The sequence below is a fragment of the Pongo pygmaeus genome, chromosome 21 (genome assembly GCF_028885625.2).
Source record: "Pongo pygmaeus isolate AG05252 chromosome 21, NHGRI_mPonPyg2-v2.0_pri, whole genome shotgun sequence".
Lineage (NCBI taxonomy): Eukaryota > Metazoa > Chordata > Mammalia > Primates > Hominidae > Pongo > Pongo pygmaeus.
Window position 1 is genome coordinate 36,709,955 of NC_072394.2, and position 24,354 is coordinate 36,734,308.

The following is a 24,354-nucleotide window of genomic DNA, read 5'->3' on the forward strand; positions in this document are numbered from 1 at the left end:
ACTATTTACAGCAGAGTCACATGACATATACACGTAACTTATGCAACTTAAACTATGTGCACTCAGGGAAAAAGAAAAGGTAAGAATTAATTGTCAGGCAGGACACACTGATGAGCATCTAAGCCAGAGTGAGCAGTTTTCAGCCCCTCATGCCTCACTGATCATGGGCCATTGAGTGTGACTTAAGGGTTTTACTTAACATCGCATCTTTAGAACTTAATGTGAGTCCCCACTTAGTGCACTTTTAAAAATGCTCCAAACAGCCGGGCGCAGTGGCTCACGCTTATAATCCCAGGCAGACCACTTGAGGTCAGGAGTTCAAGATCAGCCTGGCCAACACGGTAAAACCCCGTCTCTACTAAAAATACCAAAAAAAAATTAGCTGGGTGTGATCTCAGCTACTCAGGCGGCTGAGGCAGGAGGATCGCTTGAACCCAGGAGGCGAAGGTTGCATTGAGCCGAGATTGCATCACTGCACTCCAGCCTGGGTGACAGAGCAAGACTCCGTCTCAAAAAAAAAAAAACGAAAGAGTTCCCTCTTCACTTTACCCATTCTCTCAAGCCTAAGGACCACAGGCAGCCGTTCCACTGCAGAGTACCCCGTGAATGCTTCATCAGCACGACTATAACCCCCTATTCATGGCATACATTGTTGGCAGAGGACTGTCTATAAAATAAAGGCTCAAAATTCTTTCAGGCACCAAGATTTTTATTTACCCACCTTCCTGCTTTCTTTTAACATTATAGGCCAAATTATTCTCTTTTTGACCCAGGGTTGTGAAAGGAACCATCTGGTTATACAGTGGTGGCAGATTTCACGAAATCTGCCTGCATTCATGTTTTTCTGGCCCCTCTCAACCCCTAGCTGTCGCTTCTCTGTTCTTTCTCAGTTGCCCCTTAACAGTCTATTCTAACCCCTGTAAAACAGGGACTAAAAGTACCAACCTCATTGTAATGAGGTTTAAGAGAAGGCCCAGCACTAAGCCAGGCTCTCAGGAAAATTCAAACAACAGTTCCTCTTTGCCCTTCAATATAGCCCCTTCTCATCTGTCGTGGGCTGAAGAACCACTGGACCTGTAAACCAAGCACACAGGTATAAATCCACAGACCAGGTGAAGGTCTAGATGGCAAAACACATGGGCTTTGTGACTCCACTACTGACTTCGAAGCTAAGGAAGGACTGACTTAGTGAGCTGTTCCAAGACCACTGAGCTCATGGTTCCCTGTGGCTGGGACCTCCATCATGACCGGGACTTGAGGAGGGGCCTCTGTTCCTGCTGCCACATTTGGAACAGTATGACGGCTGCAGCAGAGGCCAAAAACTGAGTGATCGGCCCCAGAGAGTCAATGGGGGACACTGACAAACCAATCACAAAGTTGGTGCCGTTAGCTCTTAGGGAGGAGAGGCGGGGCCTGGGCAAGGACAGGAGCTGGAGGGTGAAGCGCAGACCTGGCTCTCAGTAGCGGTAGTGATCCGGCTTGAAGGGGCCATCACGGGACATGCCCAGGTACTGGGCTTGCTTCTCAGTTAGCTTGGTCAACTTCACATTCAGCTTGCCCAGGTGGGCTTCAGCCACTGCCTCATCCAGCTGGGAAGAAACAAAGGAAGACCGGGAATCAGTGCCATTCTCTGGGACCCCTACGTGCGTCTGGCTGCCAATAGAGGCAGAAGTGTTCGTTAGGGTATCTGCCATGTGTGGTACTCATGTTAACTCTTTCTATCCTCACACCCAGCCTCAGTTAATGTGTTGTTTTGGCTGCCCAGCCCCCCTCAAAAGGGAACCATGCCACACCGTCCCCTCCATGTGGCCCTGACAGGACCATCAATCACATCTCCTTCCTCATTCTTCAACTCAAGCAGCTAACTAAAACGCTTCTCTGGAATTGATCTATGCACAGGACATATTTTCCATGATAGGCAGAGACAAGGTGCTCCAACCCCACTGGGATTCCTAAACAGGGAAGGGTATCTATCAGTCTCAGCTCACCAGCTGCAAGTCTATTTTACAAGTGAAACGAAGATAGATCCGAGAGACAGAAAGACAGAGCTATGATGACACAGAATCCTAGGTTTCCAGTGTTTGGATCCGAGAATAAAGTTCTTTTTTTTTGAGACAGAGTCTCATTCGGACACCCAGGCTGGAGTGCAGTGGCACGATCTCGGCTCACTGCAACTTCTACATCCCAGGTTCAAGTGATTCTCCTGCTTCAGCCTCCCGAGGAGCTGGGATTACGGTCGTGCGCCACCACGCCCAGCTAACTTTCTGTTTTCAGTAGAGATGGGGTTTCACCATGTTGGTAAGGCTGTTCTTGAACTCCTGACCTCAGGTGATCTGCCTGCCTCAGCCTCCCAAAGTGCTGGGATTACAGGCGTGAGCCACCGCGCCTGGCAGATTCGAGAATAATGTTCTTTTTTTGGATTAAACTGGTTGCTTTTTTTGATTAAAATGTATCTATAAATTCTTTGAACTCCTTTAAGAATTAGAGCCTAATCTCCACCACCTTCCCCCACCCCACCGAGTGATTCATTTCTAATGAATAGAAGAAAGCAGAAGTGATGGTGTGTGACTCTGGACACAAGTTCATAGAGACCCTGTGGCTTCCTCCTTGCTCTCCTCTGGATGACTTACTCTGGGGGAAGCCAGATGCCATCTTCTGAGGATGCATAAGCAGCCCTCTGGAGAGGCCCATGCATGAGGAATTGAGACCTCCTGTCAACAGCGATGTGAAGAGGATCTTCCAGACCCAGTCAAACCTTCAGGTGATTGCAGCCCTGGCAGAAATCTTGACCGCAACCTCATGAAAGAGCCTGAGTCAGAAGCAGCCAGCTAAGCTGATCTCAAATTCTTGACCCACAGAAACTGAAATAATAAATATTTATTATTTGAAGCCAGTAAGTCTGGGGGTTAGATTGTTATGCAGCAAGATAACTGATATACTGGTTTGAATAGTGTTTCTATCACTTGTAACCAAAAGGATTCTAATCCACTGCCATCCTCCTTTTATAAAATGAGGAAATCAAGGTTCAGAAACGTGAAATGACGTGTCCATGGTCACCAAGCTAGTGAATGACAGAGCTAGGATTTGAACCCAGGTCTATCTGGCTTCAAAGCCCCAAAATGTGTCTCAAGCATCCCAGCTTATGGCCTCTAGAGCAGCTTTGAAGAGATTATGCAGAAACTGAGGAGGACAGAGGCAAGAGTTAAATACAAGCAAGCCTCTAACTCTCTCATGAGGTAGGCCTCTCCCTACCCCTAAGGGACCCCATCCTGTCCCATGATGGCATGGCGGTGTTTGACCACAGCTCAGCCCACAGCTTTTACATTCCCAAGTGGTTTCACAACTACTATTTCATTAGAGCCTCCCAAACACCTTTAAGAAGTAGGATGCGTGCAGTTTATCCTTGTATCTTCAGATGAAGCAAAGAGCCTGCAGAAGGTGATGTGCTCAGCCGAGAGGCAGGCAACAGTAGGACCAGGGCCCAGCCTAGAACTGAGTCCACGTCAGTTCCAGAGGTAGAACGATGGCCTCCAACCCCCACAGTACACATTGAAATCAACCTTCTGCTTGGCCTGAACTAGCCCAGAACTTTTCCTTCTCCCAGCACTCTGAACCAGAAGGTGTGTCTCACGTCCTAAGGTCAACACCTTGGACAGACAGAGCTAGGTTCTATTCCTGGCCCAATATTTAACATCTGTGAGAGCAAGTTAGTCTCTACACCTGACTTTCCCCATTTGCAGGATGGATCACTCATCTCTCAAGGCTGTTACAAACATCAGTGCTACTCAGAGTCATTCGTGCAGTAGGTGACTTAATAAATGGTGGCTGCCTTCTCTGTCATTTTTGACCAAGGTACCTAGTCCCTTGCCTGCATACAGCATGCGAGGCATGATGCCAAGAGTGTCCTGTCCCCAAGCCACATGTTAGCAATGATGAAGAAAAGTGGTAAGGACAGGGTCAGGTGCTGAGGTGGGAGTTGAGAGCTTTGCCTCTTTCACTTCCAACCCTGCCCTCATTTCAAAGGCCTGACCAATTTCTCAGCAAACTCACAGCCATATTTCTCCCAGCTGGGATTAGACAGGGATCAAGTGAGAATCTTTCAACCCCACAACCAGCTGCACAGAACAAGGTACGCCTTGAGGTCCTTATGGGTAAAATGTTTGGTCCAGCAAGACGTTGCTCCAGGGAGATTAGTTGTTGGCTGGCCCTGGAGGCAGATACCCCAGGCCTCTTCCTGCGTCTTCCTCAGTTGGTAGAACCAGCCTTTCAAAGGATGAAGGGTTGGTATGTAGACCCCATCACAGCTTCTCCAGCAGCCAAAGGCTGGAAGAGCAAGAGCTACTCTTACCATTTAGCTCATCGGGAGACTGAGGATTGGACAGGGTAAGGGACAAAGCAAAGTTCACCTGTAAAACTGCCAAGAAGAGCCAGGACTAAAACATCTGTCCTGACCCCAGGGAAGGGTGGACTGCATGGGGTGTTAGGGTGAGCACTGGATTTCATGTCAGAGGACTTCGTCCTCATGGTTACGCAGACCATACAACCATAGTGAGATGCCATGCTTAGGGATGTATCATTTTTTTTTTTGAGACAGGGTCTCACTCTGTCGCCAGGCTGGAGTGCAGTGGCACGATCTCGTCTCACTGCAACCTCCACCTCCTGGGTTCAAGCGATTCTCCTGCCTCAGCCTCCCGAGTACCTGGGACTACAGGCGTGTGCCACCATGCCCAGCTCATTTTTTTGTATTTTTAGTAGAGACGGGGTTTCACCATGTTGGCCGGGCTGGTCTCCAACTCCTGACCTCAAATGATCTGCCTACCTCGGCCTCCCAAAGTGCTGGGATTACAGGTGTGAGCCACCGCGCCTGGCCAGGGATGTATCATCTTATTACAAGGCCACAATGTGCAGCCTGCAGACTGCACTCAGCTTATACACATGTCCAAGTTAACCCACACAGTTATTTTTTAAATTATAATGAGGCCAGGTGCAGTGGCCGAGGCGGGTGGATCACTTGAAATCAGGAGTTCGAGACCAGCCTGGCCAATATGGCAAAACCCCGTCTCTACTAAAAATACAAATAAATTAGCCAAGTGTGGTGGCATCTGCCTGTAATCCTAGCTATTCAAGAGGCTGAGGTGGGAGGATTGCTTGAACCCGGCAGGTGGAGGTTGCATTAAGCCGAGATCACATCACTGCACTCTAGCCTGGGCAACAGAGTGAGACTCTATCTCAAAAAAATCAAAATAAAAATAAAATTTTAATGAGTTGTCTGTATTTGAAAATCATTTTGTATAGAGATCTTGGTATCTCTGGCTCTTCTGAAAGGTTAGAAGCCCTGGTCAGACGGACCTGGGTTCCCAGGAGGCAACCAGCCCTTTACCCCTTCAGCTCTTCCAGTCCTTGTTCAGCCGGCATCACTCATTTACCTGCCTAGCCCCTGTGGGTGTGTGGGTTCATGACCCTGATCCCAGGAAACCCTCACAGTCCTGAAGGGTGTACTATTACCTTCATTTCACAGATGAGAAAACGAAGACACAGAGAAAGAATTTGCCTGGATTACACAGCCTCTAAGTGGTGGGGCTGAGATTCAAACTGGGGTGTGTCCCGCTCCAAGGCCCAGGCTCTCCTCACCACCCAGTCCTATTGCTCTGCCGTGCTCCAGAGAGCCACTCCCCACTGTGGGTCTCAGTTTCTTCTTCTGTCAATGGGGAGAATAACTTCTGCACTGTAGAAGACCCCATGAGGGCCTCTAAGAGGGCAGACAGGCAAGCACTTTATAAACTCTGGCAAGCCCTGTGTGGGGATCCCAAGATTAAACACATGACCCTTGGCTTGAGGTAGAAGAATAAACCCACCTTCTTGGGCAGGAAGTGAACCCCAACGGGGTACTTGTCTGGATGGGTCCACAGCTCGATCTGCGCCATCACCTGGTTAGTGAAGGAGTTACTCATCACGAAGCTGGGGTGGCCCATGGCACAACCCAGGTTGACCAGCCGACCCTCAGCCAGCAGGATGATGCGGCGCCCATTCTTCAACCGATACCGGTCCACCTACACGCAGGCAGGGCATCAGTGAGGGCAGGCAGGGCCCCGCTCCCCACAGCCCACCCTCTGGTCTGGCAGGCCTCTCTGCCTCCAACAGTGCCCATGAGGTGTCTGAACTGCTCCAAAACAACCTCCAGCACATGGCCTGGCACAAAAATAATAGCCGATATTTATTAAGAAATGCTGAGCTGGCCAGGCGCAGTGGCTCACGCCTGTAATCCCAGCACTTTGGGAGGCAGAGGCGGGCAGATCAAGAGGTCAGGAGATCGACATCATCTTGGCCAACACAGTGAAAGCCCATCTCTACTAAAAAAAAATACAAAAAATTAGCCGGGTGTGGTGGCAGGCGCCTGTAGTCCCAGCTACTCGGGAGGCTGAGGCAGGAGAATGGCGTGGACCTGGGAGGTGGAGTTTGCAGTGAGCCGAGATCGCGCCACCGCACTCCAGCCTGGGTGACAGAGCGAGACTCTGTCTCAAAAAAAAAAAAAAAACAAAAAAAAACAAAGAAAGAAATGCTGAGCTGCAGACTGCACAGTTCTGCTGTGAGAACTTCATGTGCTCACACTTGCTTGGCGCATACGATGCACTCAGTAAGCAGCAGCTAATGTTATTGTTATGATCACTGTCGTGTGCCCTGTACTAAGTCCTTTACAGGTAACTACCACATTTCATCCCAGAAACAACCCTGTGATTTCAGTACTGCTGTCATCCCCATTTCAGATTCAGAAACTGAAGTTTACAAGGGTTAGGTCACTTGTCTAGAGCCACACACTAAGAGGAGGCTGCAATTTGAGTCTGGACGGTCTGAGGACAGATCCCATGTTCTCAATAACCATGAAATAGTTTTGAATGCAGCTTAGTAAAAGCTGAATGCCGTGGCACTCACATTGGAATCACCTCAGAAGCTTTAAAAAATGAGGATACCCAGGCCAGACGCGGTGGCTCATGCCTGTAATACCAGTACTTTGGGAGGCCAAGGCGGGGGGAATCACCTGAGGTCGGGAGTTCGGGACCAGCCTGAACAACATGGAGAAACCCCGTCTCTACTAAAAACACAAAATTAGCCAGGCATGGTGGCACATGCCTGTAATCCCAGCTACTCAGGAAGGATGAGCCAGGCGAATCGCTTGAACCTGGGAAGCGGAGGTTGTGGTGAGCCAAGATCGCGCCATTGCACTCCAGCCTGGGCAACAAGAGCGAAACTCCGTCTCAAAAAAAAAAAAAAAAAAAGATACCTTGGCCTCATTCCCAGAGACTCCTATTCGTGTGGCCCATAGTGTGGCTCCCAGGTGACTGCCAAGGTTGAGAACTCCTGGTTTAGTGAGTGAACGTGACGTGGAAATCCCCAGCCTCAGTGCCCCAGTCCTCCGTCTGTCCCAGCCGTCTGAACACACAAACTTGCTTTCTCCCCACTCCCAGCTCTTCCCTTGCCATCCCTCCACCCTCAGGCAGCCTCCCAAACATTTCCCCAAAAGCCCAGGTTTCCAAGCTGCTCCAGAGGCCTAGTACCAATCCAAGGAAAGGTCTCTGATGCCCATCAAACATTGATTGATGCTTCAATCAATAAGCACTCACTGATACCCATCTAAGCCCCTTGCAGGGACACATCAACCTAGACTCTACCCTCCTGGTACAACAGTGGGGTCAGAGACCAAAGCCAGTGATGGATGCTGCACTAGGGGTCTGTACTAAGAGTGTGGGCATTGCCTCTGCCAGAGGAGCTGGCCAGGAAGGGGGTCTCTTTTTTATTTTGTTAATTTTTTTTTTTTTTTTTTCTGAGATGGAGTCTCACTCTGTCATCCAGGCTGGAGTACAGTGGTGTGTTCTCAGCTCACTGCAACCTCCACCTCCTGGGTTCAAGCGATTCTCCTGCCTCAGCCTCCAGAGTAGCTGGGACTATAGGCATGAGCCACCATGCCCAGCTAATTTTTTGTATTTTTAGTAGAGACAGGGTTTGACCATGTTGGCCAGGCTGGTCTCAAACTCCTGACCTCAAGTGATCCGCCTGCCTCGGCCTCCCAAAGTGCTGGAATTACAGGCATGTGCCACCGCGCCTGGCCGGAAGGGGGTCTCTTGAGCTGGACTGAGAAGATGAACAAGGAGAAGGGCATGTGTTCTGTTCCAAACAAACGGAGCTGTCCGGACAGATGAGCAGAAGTAGGAGCTGCAGTGGGTATTCAGGGAGTGGTCAATTACGGCCTGAGTACAGAGGCCCTTGAGAGGACGGACAAGAGATAATGCTGGGCAGAAGGTTGGCAAGACTGTCAAGGATATTGAGGGTGGGCATAGAGTCCAGCTTTGGAAGGCAGCTTGGCAGAAAGGTGCCCATCACCCCAGTGTAGCAGGTTTCACCTGTGATGCCTTTGCAAAAGGAGGTCTAGACAGCTGGCTGTCAGGGGTGTGGCTGCCACAGAAGCATGCCCTCACCACCCCCACACTGTGATGAGTGCCAGGCCTTCTAGGCAGAGATGGAGGTGCCCTCTGCCTAGCCGGGAACTGACACCCTAGACTAGCGCAGGACCTAGCCAAGGAGAACTCCCACGCAGGAGCAGAGCACCCAAGAGGAGCAGCGTAGCGGATGTGTGTTCATAGAGCTGCCTGTCTGCCTCTCTGGGACTTGGGCTTCTGGTGTGGCTGTGACTGGGTGGGTATCAGGGCTTTAGCCTCTGTGTCTGTATCTTCCGTAACATATCTCAAACACGGCACAGCACCAACTCAAAGAACCTCACGTAAGTGGGCTTTTCTCCCTTTAAAAAATGTGATGGGCCTGGTGCGGCAGCTCACGCCTGTAAACCCAGCACTTTGGGAGGTAACTTAAGCTCAGGAGTTTGAGACCAGCCTGGGGAACACAGCAAGACCTCGTCTCTACAAAAAATAAAAAGTTAGCCAGGTGTAGTAGTGCACACCTGTAGTCCCAGGTACTTGGGAGGCTGAGGCAGGAGGATCAGCTTCTTCAGCCCAGGTCAAGGCTGCAGTGAGCCATGATCATGCCACTGCCCTCCAGCTTGGGTAACAGAGTGAGCCCATCTCAAAAAAAGAAAAAAAAAGTGATGACCATCTCTATACACATACTTAATTATCTCCTAAGGACCAATTACAGGAGAGATTGCCCAGTCAAAGAGGTTGCTTAACTTTAAAGCTCTTGATATCCAAAGCCAAAATGTCTTCCAGAAACATACTACTTTTATAACCAGAGAAAAAAATAAACCCATAATAATTGCAACTCAAGTAAAACTTCACACCCCCTACAAGAACTCATCTTCCAGTTTCAATGCCCCAATGCCCAATGCAAACCTGTTCTTTCCCAGCTCAGTGCATTGGCCTGCTCCTCACACAGCGATTCAAGCTGTGTCCCTTTTTGTTTTTTATTTTTAGTTTTGTTTTTGAGATGGAGTCTCGCTCTGTTGCCCAGGCTGGAGTGCAATGGCGCAATCTTGGCTCACTGCAACCTCCGCCTACCACGTTTAAGCGATTCTCATGCCTCAGCCTCCCGAGTAGGTGGGATTACAGGCACCCACCACCATGCCCAGCTAATTTTTTTGTTTGTTTTTGAGGCAGAGTCTCGCACTGTCACCCAGGCTGGAGTGCAGTGGAACAATCTCGGCTCACTACAACCTCCACCTCCCGGGTTCAGGTGATTCTCCTGCCTCAGCCTCCCAAGTAGCTGGGATTGCAGGTGCACACCACCACACGCAGCTAACTTTTTGTATTTTTAGTAGAGACGGGGTTTCACTATGTTGGCCAGACTGGTCTCAAACTCCTGACCTCGTGATCTGGCCACCTCGGCCTCCCAAAGTGCTGGGATTATAGGCATAAGCCACCGAACCCGGCCTTTTTTTTTTTTGAGATGGAGTCTCACTCTTATTAACCAGGCAGGAGTGCGATGGTGTGATCTCAGCTCACTGCAACCTCCTCCTCCCAGCTTCAAGCGATTCTCTCCTGCCTCAGCCTCCCGAGTAGCTGGGATTACAGGCACCCGCCACCACGCCCAGCTAATTTTTCTATTTTTAGTAGAGATGGGGTTTCATCATATTGGTCAGGCTGGTCTCGAACCCCTGACCTCATGTGATCTGCCCGCCGCAGCCTCCCAAAGTGCTGGGATTACAGGCGTGAGCTACCGTGCCCAGCCCAGCTAATTTTTTTGTATTTTTAGTAGAGACAGGGTTTCAACCATGTTGGCCAGGCTAGTCTCAAACTCCTGGCCTCAGGTGATCTGCCCATCTCAGCCTTCCAAAGTGCTGGGATTACAGGTGTGAGCCACTGTGCCTGGCCAAAGCTGTGCCCTTTGTTACTCTGCTTTCATCCTGACCCCACAAGCCGTCCATCCATCCCCAGCACTCCCTAAGCTGAGGCGGCCATCATCCCCTGCAGGGATTCTACGAGCCTCCTCCAAAAGCCTCTCTCCCCACCACCCGCCGTTGTTGCTTTTATTCTGCACACAGTAGCTAGAGTGATCTTTCTAAAACTAGAGCCTCACCACATACAGCTCACCTGCCTGATACCTTCAGGGATGCCGGCTGCCTGCAGGATAAGGTTGCCATGTCTGGCTGGCTCTGATGCTAGGCCCTCTTCTCTCCATCCCCCTGCACAGTTTGCCACCATCTCCTCAGCTCTCCTCCCTGGCATCCAGCAATCCTCTGCACTCCCATCTGCCCAGCCCGCTGGGAAGGTGGGAGCTTCTCACCTGTGGCTTGATGTTCACCTTCTCCACAGCGTTCTCGTTGAGCCACTTGACATCGATCTCCACGTCAAAGTGTCCAATGTTACACACAATGGCATCATCCTTCATCTGCTCAAAGTGCCTGTCAGGCAGCCCAAGACCATGGGAGATTGTCAGGGACAGAGAGCTGTCCCAACCCTGCCCTCCTCCCTCACTCTCCAGGAACCCCATCTGGCACCTACCGGCCAAGGATGATGTCAACACAGCCTGTGGTGGTGACAAAGATGTTGCCCTCCTGACAGGCCTCATCCATGGTGGTCACCTCATAGCCTGTGCAGAGACAGTGGCTGCGGGTCATCTACGGTGGCCTTGCCCCTCCCTCTGGCCCCAGTGGCTGACAACCAACCCTTGCCCTATCCTACCCTCCATGGCAGCCTGCAGTGCGTTGATGGGGTCAATCTCGGTGATGATGACACGGGCTCCGAAACCCCGCAGGGCCTGGGCACAGCCCTTGCCCACATCGCCATAGCCTGCTACCACCGCTACCTTGCCGGCAATCATCACATCTGTGGCCCGCTTGATGCCATCTATGAGGGACTCCCGGCAGCCATAGAGGTTGTCAAACTTGCTCTGAAAGGAAACAGGGTAAGCAGACAATAGGGGCAGGCAAGGCCCTGGGGCCAGGACAACTTGGCCTCAGAGTATTCTGAAGAGCCCAGGCATCGTGGGCCCACCGAGCATCCTGGCCTGGGCTGAACCCCTCCAGCAGCCAATGCCCCCACATGCCCTTCACCCCGATCGGCTCCAAGAGCTTCTCTCTAATCTTTCTCTGCCAGTGTGGAGCCTTCCTAGGCATCAGTTACTAGGAGAGATTGCCCGGTCAAAGACCTCACTTAACTTGAAAGCTCTTCTTCCCAAAGCTATAAAGCTCCTAACACCCAGCTCTGAGACCCCTTTTAAATGTACTCATTAGCCTGTCTATAACCGCTTTTGTCCCCTCAAATGAAGGCTTCATGTTCCTAACCTCAGCCTTCCTGGGCACTCTTCTCCAGAGGCCTCGCCCTGAGCTGCAGCCACTGCAGCGGGAGCTGTCACTGTCCCTCGGCTCACCTTGGTGACGGAGTCGTTGACATTGATGGCAGGCACCTTGAGGATCCCATTGGCCATCATCTTGTAGAGGTTGTGGACCCCAGTCGTGGTCTCCTCAGAGATGCCTCGGATGCCTAAACAAGAGGGGACAGGACAAGCCTCAGAGATGCCATACCTGTGCTCAAGCAAATTCCTCATCTTTGCCCCCTAAAGCCATTCCTCTTTCTGGGTTCCCATCTCTGTGACTGATCCCACAGGCCCCCCAATCACCCAGACCTGCGTGAGGGAGGAGTCCCCGACGCCCTCCTACAGGGAAGCCACCACCAGGCCTAGTGACTCTGCCTCCGAACAACTCCCAGCTTCTCTGTTCTCACTGCCGCTGCTCTAGTCCCTGACCCTGTCGCTTCTTTCCCATCTCCCTACCACAACCCATCCTCCATGCAGCAGCCATTTCTAACATGTATCTTCTCAGAGAAATCTTCTAATGCCCTCCAGTTATTTCCCCTTGCTCTGCGAATCTGGTCAAACACTTTTCTATTGGCCTATTAGGCCCTAACACATCTGGCCTTCACGAAAGTTCACACCATACCCCCAGCGAAGGCTCCCTTTGCTCACTGCTATCCTGTGGGCCTCTTTTCTGTTTCCTGAACACTCCAGCCATTCCTGCCTCAGGGCCTCTGCACTCTGCACACTCCCTGCACTCCGCGTACCTGCTTTGAACAAAGCTGGCTTCCTCCCAGCTATTCCCAACCATGGCCCTGTGCCTGCCCTTGGGCCATCAGCTCATCTGCCCTAGCCTCACACCCTCAGAAGTCAGGAGGCGCCAGCATGAATGCCACAGCCTGCCATCCTCCCATCTTCCAGATCCTGCTGCTTGAGGTGAGGGGAGTCCTGCCAGGCCTGCGGCCATCATGTGGGCGAACAGGCCCCACCCAGCCCACCAGCACCCAGCCCACCTGCCCCGCCCTGCTCACCTGGCAGGAGCTGTGGGTACTTGGTGTGGATGAGGTTGGTGAGGTCACCCCCATCGTCCAGAATCATGTTGAGGGGTCCGTCCTTGAAGTACAGGGTCTGTTCAATGCACCACAGGTACTCCTCATCCGTTTCGCCCTTCCAGGCATACACTGGAGGGTGAGTGGCACATCAGGGCCTGGACTTCCCAACTGGTACCTGCTCCAGGGAACAACCCTGGCAGAGCCAAAACTACCTCCTTCCCAATTCCCATCCCCAGCTACCTCCGGCCCCTCTGAAAATTCAGCAGTGGTCAGAACACAACTTGGAGTCAGATAGATCTGAGTTTAAACCCTGGCTCTGCCACTTGCCAGCTGTGTGACCTTGGGCAAATCACTTCACCTCTCTGAGCCTCAGTCTTCTCCTCTGTAAATAGGGCTCACAATAGTATGGATTAAGTGAGACAGAAGCCAAGTACAGCCCCCCCAGATATAGATATCAGGAAATCATTCTTTCCTTTCCCATCCCCTTCTGCCTGGGCCCCAAGGACTGAGGCATCAATCCTGAGTTACCAGGGCTTGATGTCCCACAACGCCTCCCCCTCAGTGGGATCCACAAGGCAGGATCCAGGGTTTGCTCTGCACTGAAAGGACTGGAGCACTAGCAGCCTCTGTGGGGGGGAATCTCAGGCAAAGTCTGGCCAAAAAATGACTACAAGCAGCTACCACGTATGGGGCACTTGCTTTCTGCCAGACATGACTCTAAATCCTCCATACCCCATCTCTTTCTTCCTCATAGAAACCCTGTGAGGCAGGCATGACCATTATCATCACTTACAGATGCCCAGAGAGGAGCTAAGACGCACTTGGGCCACTCTACATGAAATTCCAGAATAGACTGCAGAACTAAGGGCTACTGACCACCAGCCCACACTCCTCCCATGTGGCATGACTAGGGCACAGGTGTGGGGTTCCCAGGAGCCTCTTGTGAGCAAAGGACGCTGGCCAAGCAGAGCCAGCTGCTCCTACCCACAACTGGAGCAGACAATGGTCTTAAGAATTACAGTGAGCCGAGATCGCACCACTGCACTCCAGTATGGGCAACGGGGCAAGACTCCGTCTCAAAAAAAAAAAAAGTAAAGAAAAGAAAACAAGGCCTTTCCCAGAAGAAAGCCATGGTGCCCAGCCAAGGCTGAGGAATGGGGATCATGCCCATTCAGCCCTGGTCAGTCTGTGAAGGAGCGCCACGCCACCCCCTCCTCTCCACCTATGGTTGGTTAGAAGCAATCTTGAATGTCCTAATCACTGGGCCAGATCTAACCACTCCCCTCCCCAAGTCCAAGCAGACATGTGCCCAGCCTGTGAAAACTCCGTTCTCTTTAGTCTTTGTCCTTCCTCAGTCCTTTAGACTGCCATACCCTAGGCAGTGAACCTCTTTTTCTGCCCCGTAGCCCTCCCCAGTTCTTTGGAAAGAGATCCACATCCTTCCTTTAATGAACTTCCCCTCCACTTCATCATGTAGTTCCCAATCATAAGATCTTGCTCTTCCTGGTTACACGGCTTGACCTGGGTCAATAAACAACTTCCACGGGATTTTAGATGATGATGGGACAAAGCAGCTCTTTCCTATGGGTCACTGGGCTAGGATTTTCTGGCTGTGATTCCTCTCCCTTTCTGTAATGTAAGGAAGTCTGTTGCTCTAGCAGTCAGTGAAGCAAAGAGGGCAGAGCCCCTTCACAAATCCCACATCCCAGAAGCAAGCAGGACTTACCCGGAATGCCAGCCTTGGCAATGGCAGCCGCCGCATGGTCCTGGGTGGAGAAGATGTTGCAGCTGGACCACTGCACCTAGAAGAACCATCAAAACAAGGCTGTTGGTCACTGATGGCACAAAAGCACCAGGGACGCTGGGCAAGGAAAAGGGAGAGCTCTTCAGGTAGTGGGGAGAGGCTTGGGATCTAGGCACAGCAAGCTCTAGGATCATAGGCTGGGGACGCTGGGTGGGAAGATGGGAGCCAGAGCAGGGGCGAGATCCGACTCAGGTTTTAAAACCTCACTCCAGTGCTGTGTGGAAGGGAAAGGGTGGAAGGAAGGGGACAACTGCAGAGACTGTTGGAGAAGACTCCAGACAAGAAATATGACAGTAGCAGTGGAGGTGATGAGAAGCTGTCACATCCTGGGTCTACTCTGAAGGCTGCACTGACAGGATTTGCTGAGGGATGAGTTGTTGGAGTAAAGGGGGTTGGGGGTTGGGAGTGGGGAGGAAAGGAAGGGGAGGAGATGACTCCCAGATTCGTGAATTGAGAGAACCCAGAAGGCTGGAGTGGAGGTTCCATTTACTCAGGTGGGGAAGGCTTCGGGAAGAAGAGGGGGCAGAAAATCGTGAGTCTGTTTGAATGCGTTCTGCCTGAGATGAGTACTAGACCTCCAGGGAGCGTCAACACCCCCGCTCCTGGATATGCCAGTCTGGAGTTCCAGGTTAAGTCCAGGCTAGTACAAAAATGTAGAGTCATCACCAGATAGATAGTGTCTAAAGCTACAAAATCAGACCGCCAAGAGTGAATGCTGAAAAGAAAGAAGAGGTCCAAGGACTGAGCCCTGAGCCCCTCTTTGGATTTTGGCTCCACTGCCCTACCCTGCTTTGGGAAACCAGCTTGCTTCTTGACTCTCTGAGACCTTAGGAGAGCTGTTAATCATTGGCACACATGACCCAGGCTGAACCAATCAGAGCTGCCATCATCCAGCAGCCATGATGGGTCCAGGGTAGGCCTGTGACCCCCAGAGGGCCAAGGCAAGCTGACCCTTACGGGACTAAGTAGGACATGGGCGTTGAATTTTTCCTGCCAGAGCATCCATCAGGAGGATGCCTTGAAGGTAGCCAACAGTGACCTTCCCAGCCAGGGAGAAAATCTGCAGAACACTCACCACAAGGGGTGGCAGCACTGGGAAATGGAGGAAACCGAGTGAGAGGGAGGAGCCCCTCCAGGCCCACGGTCAGCTCCACACCTGGAAGGTCCCCACCCTGGCACAGTCATCTTCTCCCCTGGCTGAACCCAGGGAGGGCAAGGACTCTGGGGTGATACAGCTGTGGGCCTCACCTCAGCACCCAGGGTGACGAGAGTCTCAATGAGGACGGCCGTCTCCACGGTCATGTGCAGGCAGCCAGCGATGCGGGCGCCCTTCAGTGGCTTGGAGGCCGAGTACCGCTCCCGCATACGCATCAGGCCCGGCATCTCATTCTCGGCAATGTCCAGGGCCTTGCGTCCCCAGGCAGCCAGGCCGATGTCAGCTACGGGGGGAAACAGGTGGGAGTTCCGTGAGTCCCCTCATCCCACCAACCAAGAGGGGCGGTCACTGTGCGTGGACCCCGATCCACGTGTGGACTCAACACACTAGGGCTTAGCACTCTGCCACCGCATTCTCTCACTCACGCAACAAGTATTTATGAAGCCAGAGTACTCAAGAAAGACATGGTCCCTGCCTACCTGCACCTTTCTGACTTGTGGGAGAACACATTTAATCACACAGGGACACAAAAATTACAACATAAAGAAGAGTCCCTTTGAAAAATAGCTCACGTGATACTTCCCACTACCCTGCCTTTCCGCTGACACCTACCAACCTCCAGGCCACTCCTCACTCCCTAAAGACTCCGTAAAGATGTTAGCTGCTGCTTCTCCATCTTCCTCTCTCAGTCATCACTCTCGGTGATTCAACACTCATAAATACTATCCAACATTTTGGATTTGACAGTTCCTTGATCTCCTTTTAGATGTGAAAATGCTTCCCCACTCCTGATGTTTCTTTCCACCTGGAGGAACTCATCCGTATAACTAATGCTCTTGGCCTCTCTGCCCCAGGGGAGGTGGGGTGAGCTTGTCTGACCAGTAAAACTGAGAGGAATAAATGGTGTGATCAGCTTAGCTCTCCCTTCTTTTTGCAAGCAAGTACTCACCTGCCCACTTGCAGGAAGCTGGTGTTCTCTGCTTTTCCAGAAACCAACCTACCCTGGCCCACCTTGCCTGCAACTGATTGGGTAACTGCTGAATCCGGGGGTTCAGTCAGCATGATCATTTGGATTTCATATTAATCTATATCCTCTGGCTTTGAGATTATTAGTAATAAAAGGTAATATTTCGGGTGCTGCCATCTAAAATACTAATCTACATCCTCTGGCTTCGTGGTTACTGGTAACAAAAAGTATATTTCAGGTGCTATCTGCCACCTAAAATGTCTCGAATTTGTTCAACTTCTCAGGCAGGAAAGAAGGATATTATTATGAGCTAACTCACTATCTCAATACTCTTCCCTCTGATCATCTCACCCTCCTCTCTCCCCTACCACACTGGTCCATTTCCAAGGTCATACCCTAGGTCAGTCCCTAGGTCAAAGTGTGCAGACTTCCCCGATAAGGGATGTTCCTCTGGCATGCTTGTAAATCTCCCCTGGAAAATCTGATTCAGGAGGTCTAAGACTCCTGGTGATTTTTATCTTTAGGGAAGCTTGAGATCCTGCCAAACACCCAAAGAGGTAGGCGGTGGGAGGCAAAGGACTCTGTAGAGAATTTAATAATCTAAGAATTTAATAATCAATAAAATTGTCTGTCAGTCAGCTTCCTAAAGTGCATTGTAACAATTTCAGAGATGAAACACGCCTCCTGCATGAGAGACCACTCCGGCTGTGCCTCAACTCAAGCCACCCACCCCAGCCCTCCTACCCTGGTAGGCCATCACCAATGATAGCTCTCCTTGGAAATCTGGACTTCAAGCACCCAACTCTAGGCACGTCTCATCTTTCTGGTTTTCTCCCTCCAGAGCCCAAGCTCCAACAAGGCTGTGGCCTGTCCGGTCAGAATTTCTATTCAATTCATCCTACCAATTTCTAGTGTCCCTTCTGTCCCCTTTCCCTTTGAGAACTCACTTGGCAAAACTCTCAGCCCAATTAAACCCGACCCTCCACTGCACCAGACCCACTGAACCCAGCAGGAGGACAATCACAACCACACCAAGACATCACATTTAATTAATTAATTAATTATTTTTGAGACATAGTCTGGCTCTGTAGACCAGGCTGGGGTGCGGTGGTGCGATCTTGGCTCACTGTAACCTCCACCTCTCAGGTCCCAGTTCAAGCAATTCTCCTGCCTCAGCCTCCCCAATAGCTGGGATTACAGGAACTCGCCACCATGCCCAGCTAATTTTTGTATTTTTAGAGGAGACGGGGTTTCACCATGTTGGCCAGGTTGATCTTGAACTCCTGGCCTCGTGATCCACCTGCTTCAGCCTCCCAAAGTGCTGGGATTAAAGGTGTGAGCCACCACACCTGGCCAAGATATCACATTTATTAAGACCATAAAAGACACATAGCACACTGTAGCAATCCTATGACATTTTCCTAGTAAATTTACTCCCATTTTCTACTCTCCTCAACCCTCCAACACCTTTCCCCATCGAATGACAATCTCACTTCCCAATTCACTGAGAGGAATTCAGAACCAGGCCACTTTTCCCCTATGGAATCCACTAGTCATCTATAGCAGTCATCTACAGCTTCAGACCAGGCACTCTTTCCTGTTACCACAGATGAGTTGGCTGGGCGTGGTGGCTCACACCTGTAATCCGAGCACTTTGAGAGGCCAAGGTGGGCAGATCACTTGAGGTCAGGAGTTCAAGACCAGCCTGTTCCCCCAACATGGTGAAATCCCGTCTCCACTAAAAATACAAAAATTAGCTGGGTGTGGTGGTGGGTGCCTGTAATCCCAGCTACTCAAGAGGCTGAGGCAGGAGAATCACTTGAACCTGGGAGGCAGAGGCTGCAATGAGCTGAGATCATGCCACTGCACTCCAGCCTGGGTGACAGAGTGAGACTCAGTCTCAAAAAAATAAAATAAAATAAAATAGATGAGCTGTCCCTGCTCCATGGGGCCTGATTCCACATGCCCTCTCCTCCTTAAGGATTTCCATACTCCACTAAAACTGCTCTTTCATCCAAAGACCAGCCTGATCTCCACACCTGATGCAAAATTACCTAAGACCACATTTCTACCAGCAGCACAGATCACATGAATGACTTGCCCTCCTTCCTGAAACCCTTTCTTTACTTGGCTTCTGTGACTGTCCTGTGCTTTTCCACCTACCTTCCTGGTTCCTCTTTAGCTATAACAGAGGTTTGGGGGCCCTCAGGGCTCCATCATCTCCCAGTTCTCTAATGTTTACCAATTAAGCTCATCCAGTCTTATGGCTTTATATACCTTCTCTGTGGGGATGACTCCCACGTATTTATCTCCAGCCCAAACTACTCCCCTGAACTTGAGACTCAATGTGATCCAACTGCCTCCACAGCACCTCCACTTGGATGTCCAGTTGGATCTATTATGTGTCATGTTGGAGTCCTCATGGCTCCTTTGCCCCCACTACCGGTTACTCTCCCAATCTTCCCATTTTAGGAAATGAAACCACCATTCAACCAGCTACTCTACCCAAAAAACTTAAGATTTGATTCCTCTTTTCGTCTTTCACCTCAATCAGCATGTTTTTGGCTCAACAAGTGAAATATATAAGCAATCCAACCGCATCTCACCACCTTCATCTAAACTGTCACTTCTCAGGCTGGGCGCGGTGGCTCACAGCCTATAATCCCAGCACTTTGGGATGCCAAGGCGGGCGGATCACTTGAGGTCAAGAGTTCGAGACCAGCTTGGCCAACATGGTGAAACCCCATCTCTACTAAAAATACAAAAATTAGTTGGGCGTGGTGGTGGGCACTTATAATCCCAGTTACTCAGGAGGCTGAGGCAGGAGAATCACTTGAACCTGGGAGGCGGAGGTGGCAGTGAGCTAAAATAGCACCACTGCACTCCAGCCTGGGTGAAAGAGGGAGACTCTGTCTCCAAAAAAAACAATAAAGAAATAAATAAACTGCCACTTCTCGGCTGGACACTGCCACACTCTCTTCACTGGTCCCATGCTCTAACATGCCATTCTCCCCACAGCAGCCAGAAGAAGGAGGCTTTTAAAAATTTAAGTTACATCACCTCCATTATTCTACTAAAGTAAACAAAACTAAACAAGCAAACCCTCCGATGGCTTCCCTCAATCTTCGGGCCCTATCTGCATGACTGCCTGCCCCTCCTCCATCTCTCCACTTTCCCCCATCACTAGCTGTTCAACACACAGGCTTCCTGACTGACTTCAGGCAAGCTCCACTCATTCCCACCTCAGGGTTTTAACCCAAGCAGTTCTCGGCCTGGAAGGCTCCTCTCAAGCACCTAATACAGTACCTGGCACACAGTAGGTGTTGAAAAAAACCTGGAAACAGGAAAGAACCTAGTATATCCCTGCTAGAGGAACCAAGAGTGCACCAGGGTGACTCAAATAGAGGCGTAAGATGAGTTGGGACTTCAGTCCCAGTGAAGTGAGGAGCCTACAGTTTTCAGGGGCCAGCATTCAAAGACCAGATTTGTCTTTTGAAAAGACCCCATTGGCTGCTGCGTGGATCTGTGGAGCAAGAGATCCAGGGAGACCTGCAAGGAGAGAGACCAGACTGGGGTGGTGACCGTAGTGGCAGATCTGCTCATATAAAATGGAGACAATACTACTTTACCTGTATGCATGTCTGTGCCACCCCTGTCTCTGGGCCGCCTTTGTGTCTCCAGCACGACCTGGCTCAGAGAAGGGGTCTGCAACTGTTTACTGACCATATCTGTCATCAGAACTGAATGAAAGATCCATGGGAGGGGCTAGCACTTGACAAGGGTGGCAAAGAAAAACAACACAAATCTGAACCTAGTCTGAGTCCCAGCATTTACTAATGAGGAAAGGACCCAGAGAGGAGTTTGCTGCAGGTTCCATAGCCAATTAACGGCAGAACCAGAACTGGCAGCCAGGCAGGGCTAGAGCAGAGGGCCCTCTCAAGGCCCCTCCTGGGAGGGGCCCAGCTATATGGGACAATGGGTTATGCCCTGTGCTGCTAAGCTCCACCCCTCCACCACCACATGTCCCTCCAGCTAAAAATAACTCCTTCAGTGCCCTCGAGGACACTGTGCCAGCCCCACAGTTTTCCGTGGGACCCTCAACTCCAAAGGCACAGGAGAGGCTAGATGCTGCAATCTCTGGAGCTAAGGACTTGCAAAAATCACAGGAACACCTGTCCCCAGGACAAGCCAAGAGGAACAGCAAGAGCCCCTCTAAACATCAGTTTCTTCATCTGTAAAGTGTGGATAATCATCCCTAGCTTGCCATGCGCCCTAAGTAAAGATAATGCCATATGATCAAGATCTGGCATACAGCACGGCCTCCTTCCTCCAGCCCCACCCAGCTAAGCTCCCCCTCTCCCAAATCCAGCTTTATCTCCACCCACACAACCCAATGGCCCCAATCCCGACCCACTAATATCTCCACAATATGACAAGCCCCCATTCCAACTCTACTATTGATGTGACCTTGACATAACCTTTCTGGGTTCAGTTTCAGCATCCACACAATGGAGACAGTCTATTCTGGTAGCAACTTGATGAACTACTTCAACAGAATCTTTGCAAGTCACCTCCCAAGGGCCTCAGTTTCATGCTCTATATAACGGGATTACGTCCACCTCTATGAAGATTACTGTGTAAACACATGTAAATCACCAGATATACAGCAAGTGTTCCATAAATGTGGATGCCATTCTCCAGACTTAATAGTGTCTTTTTTTTTTTTTTTGAGACAGGGTCTTGCTCTGTTGCCCAGGTTGGAGTGTGGTGGTGCAATCTCGGCTCACTGCAACCTCCGTCTCCCGGCTCAAACAATTCTCCTGCCTCACTCAGCCTCCCGAGTAGCTGGGATTGAAGGCGCCCGCCACCACGCCCGGCTAATTTTTGTATTTTTGGTAGAGATAGCGCTTCATTACGTTGGCGAGGCTGGTCTCGAACTCTTGACCTCAAGTGATTCGCCCACCTCGGCCTCCCAAAGTGCTGGGATTACAGGGGTGAGCCATCACACTCGGTCCAATAGTGTCAAAGTTACTTGAAAAGCTACTAGCCAAACTGAACTGGTTTTTGCTGAAAATTCATTAGGATTGTTCCGCGTGTATTCGCTTGCACACAGTGGTGAAAGGGTGCGCTCAGAGGTCTAGACGGCCTGCGTTCCAATCTTGCTCCATCACCACCAGCTGTAAGACTGAGGGCACGTTACCTCTGCCTCAGGATTCTCATCATAAAACGAGAAGTTTCCCTACAGAGCCACGAGACTAGAATAAAGCTAGAAGGCAGTGCCGATCCCACAGGAAATGCTAAGTAAACGTTAACTATCCCTGTATTACGCTTCAATCGGTGGGACAGCAGGATTTTTCTAACCACTCCAAATTTTCTTCTAGATTTTTGCAAGGCTGCCCCTGCTGGCGCGGTGGGGGACCCCACAGGTTGGGTAACTGGCCCAAAGTCCCAGGGCAGAGGACCGGAGCCGGCCTGGGGCTCGCTTTCCAGGCCTCTCCTCATACACCCTCCGCGGTGCCCTCGCCGTCCCTGTAGGAGGCCCAGAGAAGAGTGGACCCTCGTCGGGGCCGCCCAGCTGGACAGGGTCCGTCCAGGCCTGGGAGGCCGGGCGCAGGCCCCCTGAGCAGGGTCCGGCAGGTGCCAGCCGTCCCAGGCCGCGGCCAGGTATGCTCTCCCGCGGAGCACGCCGCCAGTTTGCGGCCGGCAGCCCGCGCGGCGGCCCCGGCGTCGCGGGGCATGCTGGGACTTGTAGTCCGCGGCCACCCGGAACGGCCCGCTCACGGCCGCGCGACAACTCCAACTTCCAGGTGGCTTCGCGCGGCCAGAAACGCGCCGAGCCTGCGATTCCAGGGGTCCAGAGCGCCCCGAGTCGGCCCTGCAGCCCCCGCCACGAACAAGCCCCGGGCGGGTGCCGAGCGGCCGCAACCGGCTGCAGGTCCTGGGACTCACCGACTTTGTAGGGCAGTTTGTCAGACATGCTGGCGGCACTCGTGATGGAAACGGGCGAAGGGGGCTGGGCCTCAGTCTGGGGACAGGAACTGGGCGGGCAGCGCCGGGCAGGGATATGAGCGTGGCGCCGGCACCTTTAAATATCTTCCTCGTACTTGCATATTCATGACCCGCTGGGGCGGGGCCCAACGCGCAGGGCGGGGCCGGGGGGGATTTCGATCCCTGAAGAGAAGCCTCAGAATTTCACGAGGCGTGGCCCCAGAAGTCTCACTCACCGGTCCGGAAGAGAGCGCCGGGAGAGGCCTGAGAGCCATCCCGGCTGTCCTCTCGCTGGTTCCGCCAGTTGATTCAGTGTCAAAACCCAGCGGAACTGAAATTCCGCCAATTCATTTCCCTGTGCCTCAATTTCCTCATCTGTAAAATGAGCCGAATGACACCTGCCACACAGATTATTATAAGTAAAGTTGCAGGCCAGAGCGGTGGCTCACACCTGTAATCCCAGCACTTTGGGAGGCCAAGGCGGGAGGATCGCTTGAGCCCAGGAGTTCAAGACCATCCTGGGCAACATAGTGAGACCTCATCTCTACAAAAAAAAAATTAAAAATTAGCCGGGCGTGGTGGCACGCGCTTGTAGTCCCAGCTACTTGGGATGCTGAGGCGGGAGGGAGGATCGCTTGAGCCCGGAGATCGAGGCTGCAGTGAGCTATCATCCCACCACAGCACTCCAGCCTGGGCGAAAGGGCAAGACCCTATCTCAAAAAAACCAAAACAAAGTTAAGTTGCCATTTGTCAGGTACCTACTGACATCCCAAACATTTGCCTTACTCCAAGTAACACCACCCTGAATTTAAGTAAGTTTGCATATATTTCTTATACTTTTACTGCATCGGTATATCATTAAACAGTTCTTTCTGTGTTTAAAACCTTTATATATCAACCGTATTTACCCTTCTGCAACTTGCTTTTTTCTGTGAGCGTATTTGTGAGACTCATGCATATAGCTTGAGTATATTCATTTTTGCTGCTGTATAATTCAGTCATCCCTAGGCATGGGAAGGGGGGATTGGTTTCAGGACCCCTGTGGACTCCAAAACCCTTCTATGCTCAAGTCCCTCATATAAAATGAGGCAGTATTGGCATATAACCTATGCACATTCCCCCGTACACTTTAATCATCTCTAGATTACTTATAACTAATAAAATGTAAATGCTATATAAATAGTTGTTTTGTAATTTGTATTATTTTTATAGTTATGTTTTTTAATTGCTTTTTTTCCCCTGAATTTTTTTTTATGGAGTCTCACTCTGTTGCCCACACTGGAGTGCAGTGGCACCATCTAGGCTCGCTGCAACCTCCATCTCCCGGGATCAAGCAATTCTCCTGCCTCAGCCTCCCAGGTAGCTTGGATTACAGGCACGCACCACCACACCTGGCTAATTTTGTTGATTCTTTTTTTGAGACAGAGTTTGGCTCTTGTTGCCCAGGCTGGAGTGCAATGGCATGATCTTGGCTCACTCCAACCTCCGCCTCCCGGATTCAAGCGATTCTCCTGCCTCAGCCTCCCGAGTAGCTGCGATTACAGGCATGCGCCACCACGCCTGGCTAATTTTGTATTTTTAATAGAGACGGATTTTCTCCATATTGGTCAGGCTAATCTCGAACTCCCGACCTCAGGTGATCCGCCAGCCT

General features: G+C 51.2%; 1 protein-coding gene across 8 annotated transcripts; it reads right to left on the reverse strand.

Moving 5' to 3' along the window:
- Positions 1-691: 691 nt before the first annotated feature.
- AHCY (adenosylhomocysteinase) lies at positions 692-22,863 on the reverse strand. 8 transcript variants are annotated; one of them, XM_054467599.2, is made up of 11 exons: positions 22,665-22,806; positions 15,841-16,031; positions 14,515-14,590; positions 12,768-12,917; positions 11,815-11,927; positions 11,127-11,334; positions 10,947-11,034; positions 10,729-10,846; positions 5,856-5,927; positions 1,451-1,589; positions 692-1,074 (listed from the first exon to the last, which is right to left on the reverse strand). In XM_054467599.2, the coding sequence occupies exons 1-10, from the start codon at positions 22,690-22,692 to the stop codon at positions 1,458-1,460; spliced, it is 1,176 nt and encodes a 391-aa protein (XP_054323574.1). In that variant the 5' UTR covers positions 22,693-22,806; the 3' UTR covers positions 692-1,074; positions 1,451-1,457. The 8 variants fall into 8 exon arrangements, with proteins under 8 accessions (XP_054323574.1, XP_054323569.1, XP_063515420.1 ...); XM_054467594.2 differs by having other exon boundaries at positions 5,856-6,050; XM_063659350.1 differs by having other exon boundaries at positions 692-1,589; positions 5,856-6,050; positions 22,665-22,863.
- Positions 22,864-24,354: the final 1,491 nt, after the last annotated feature.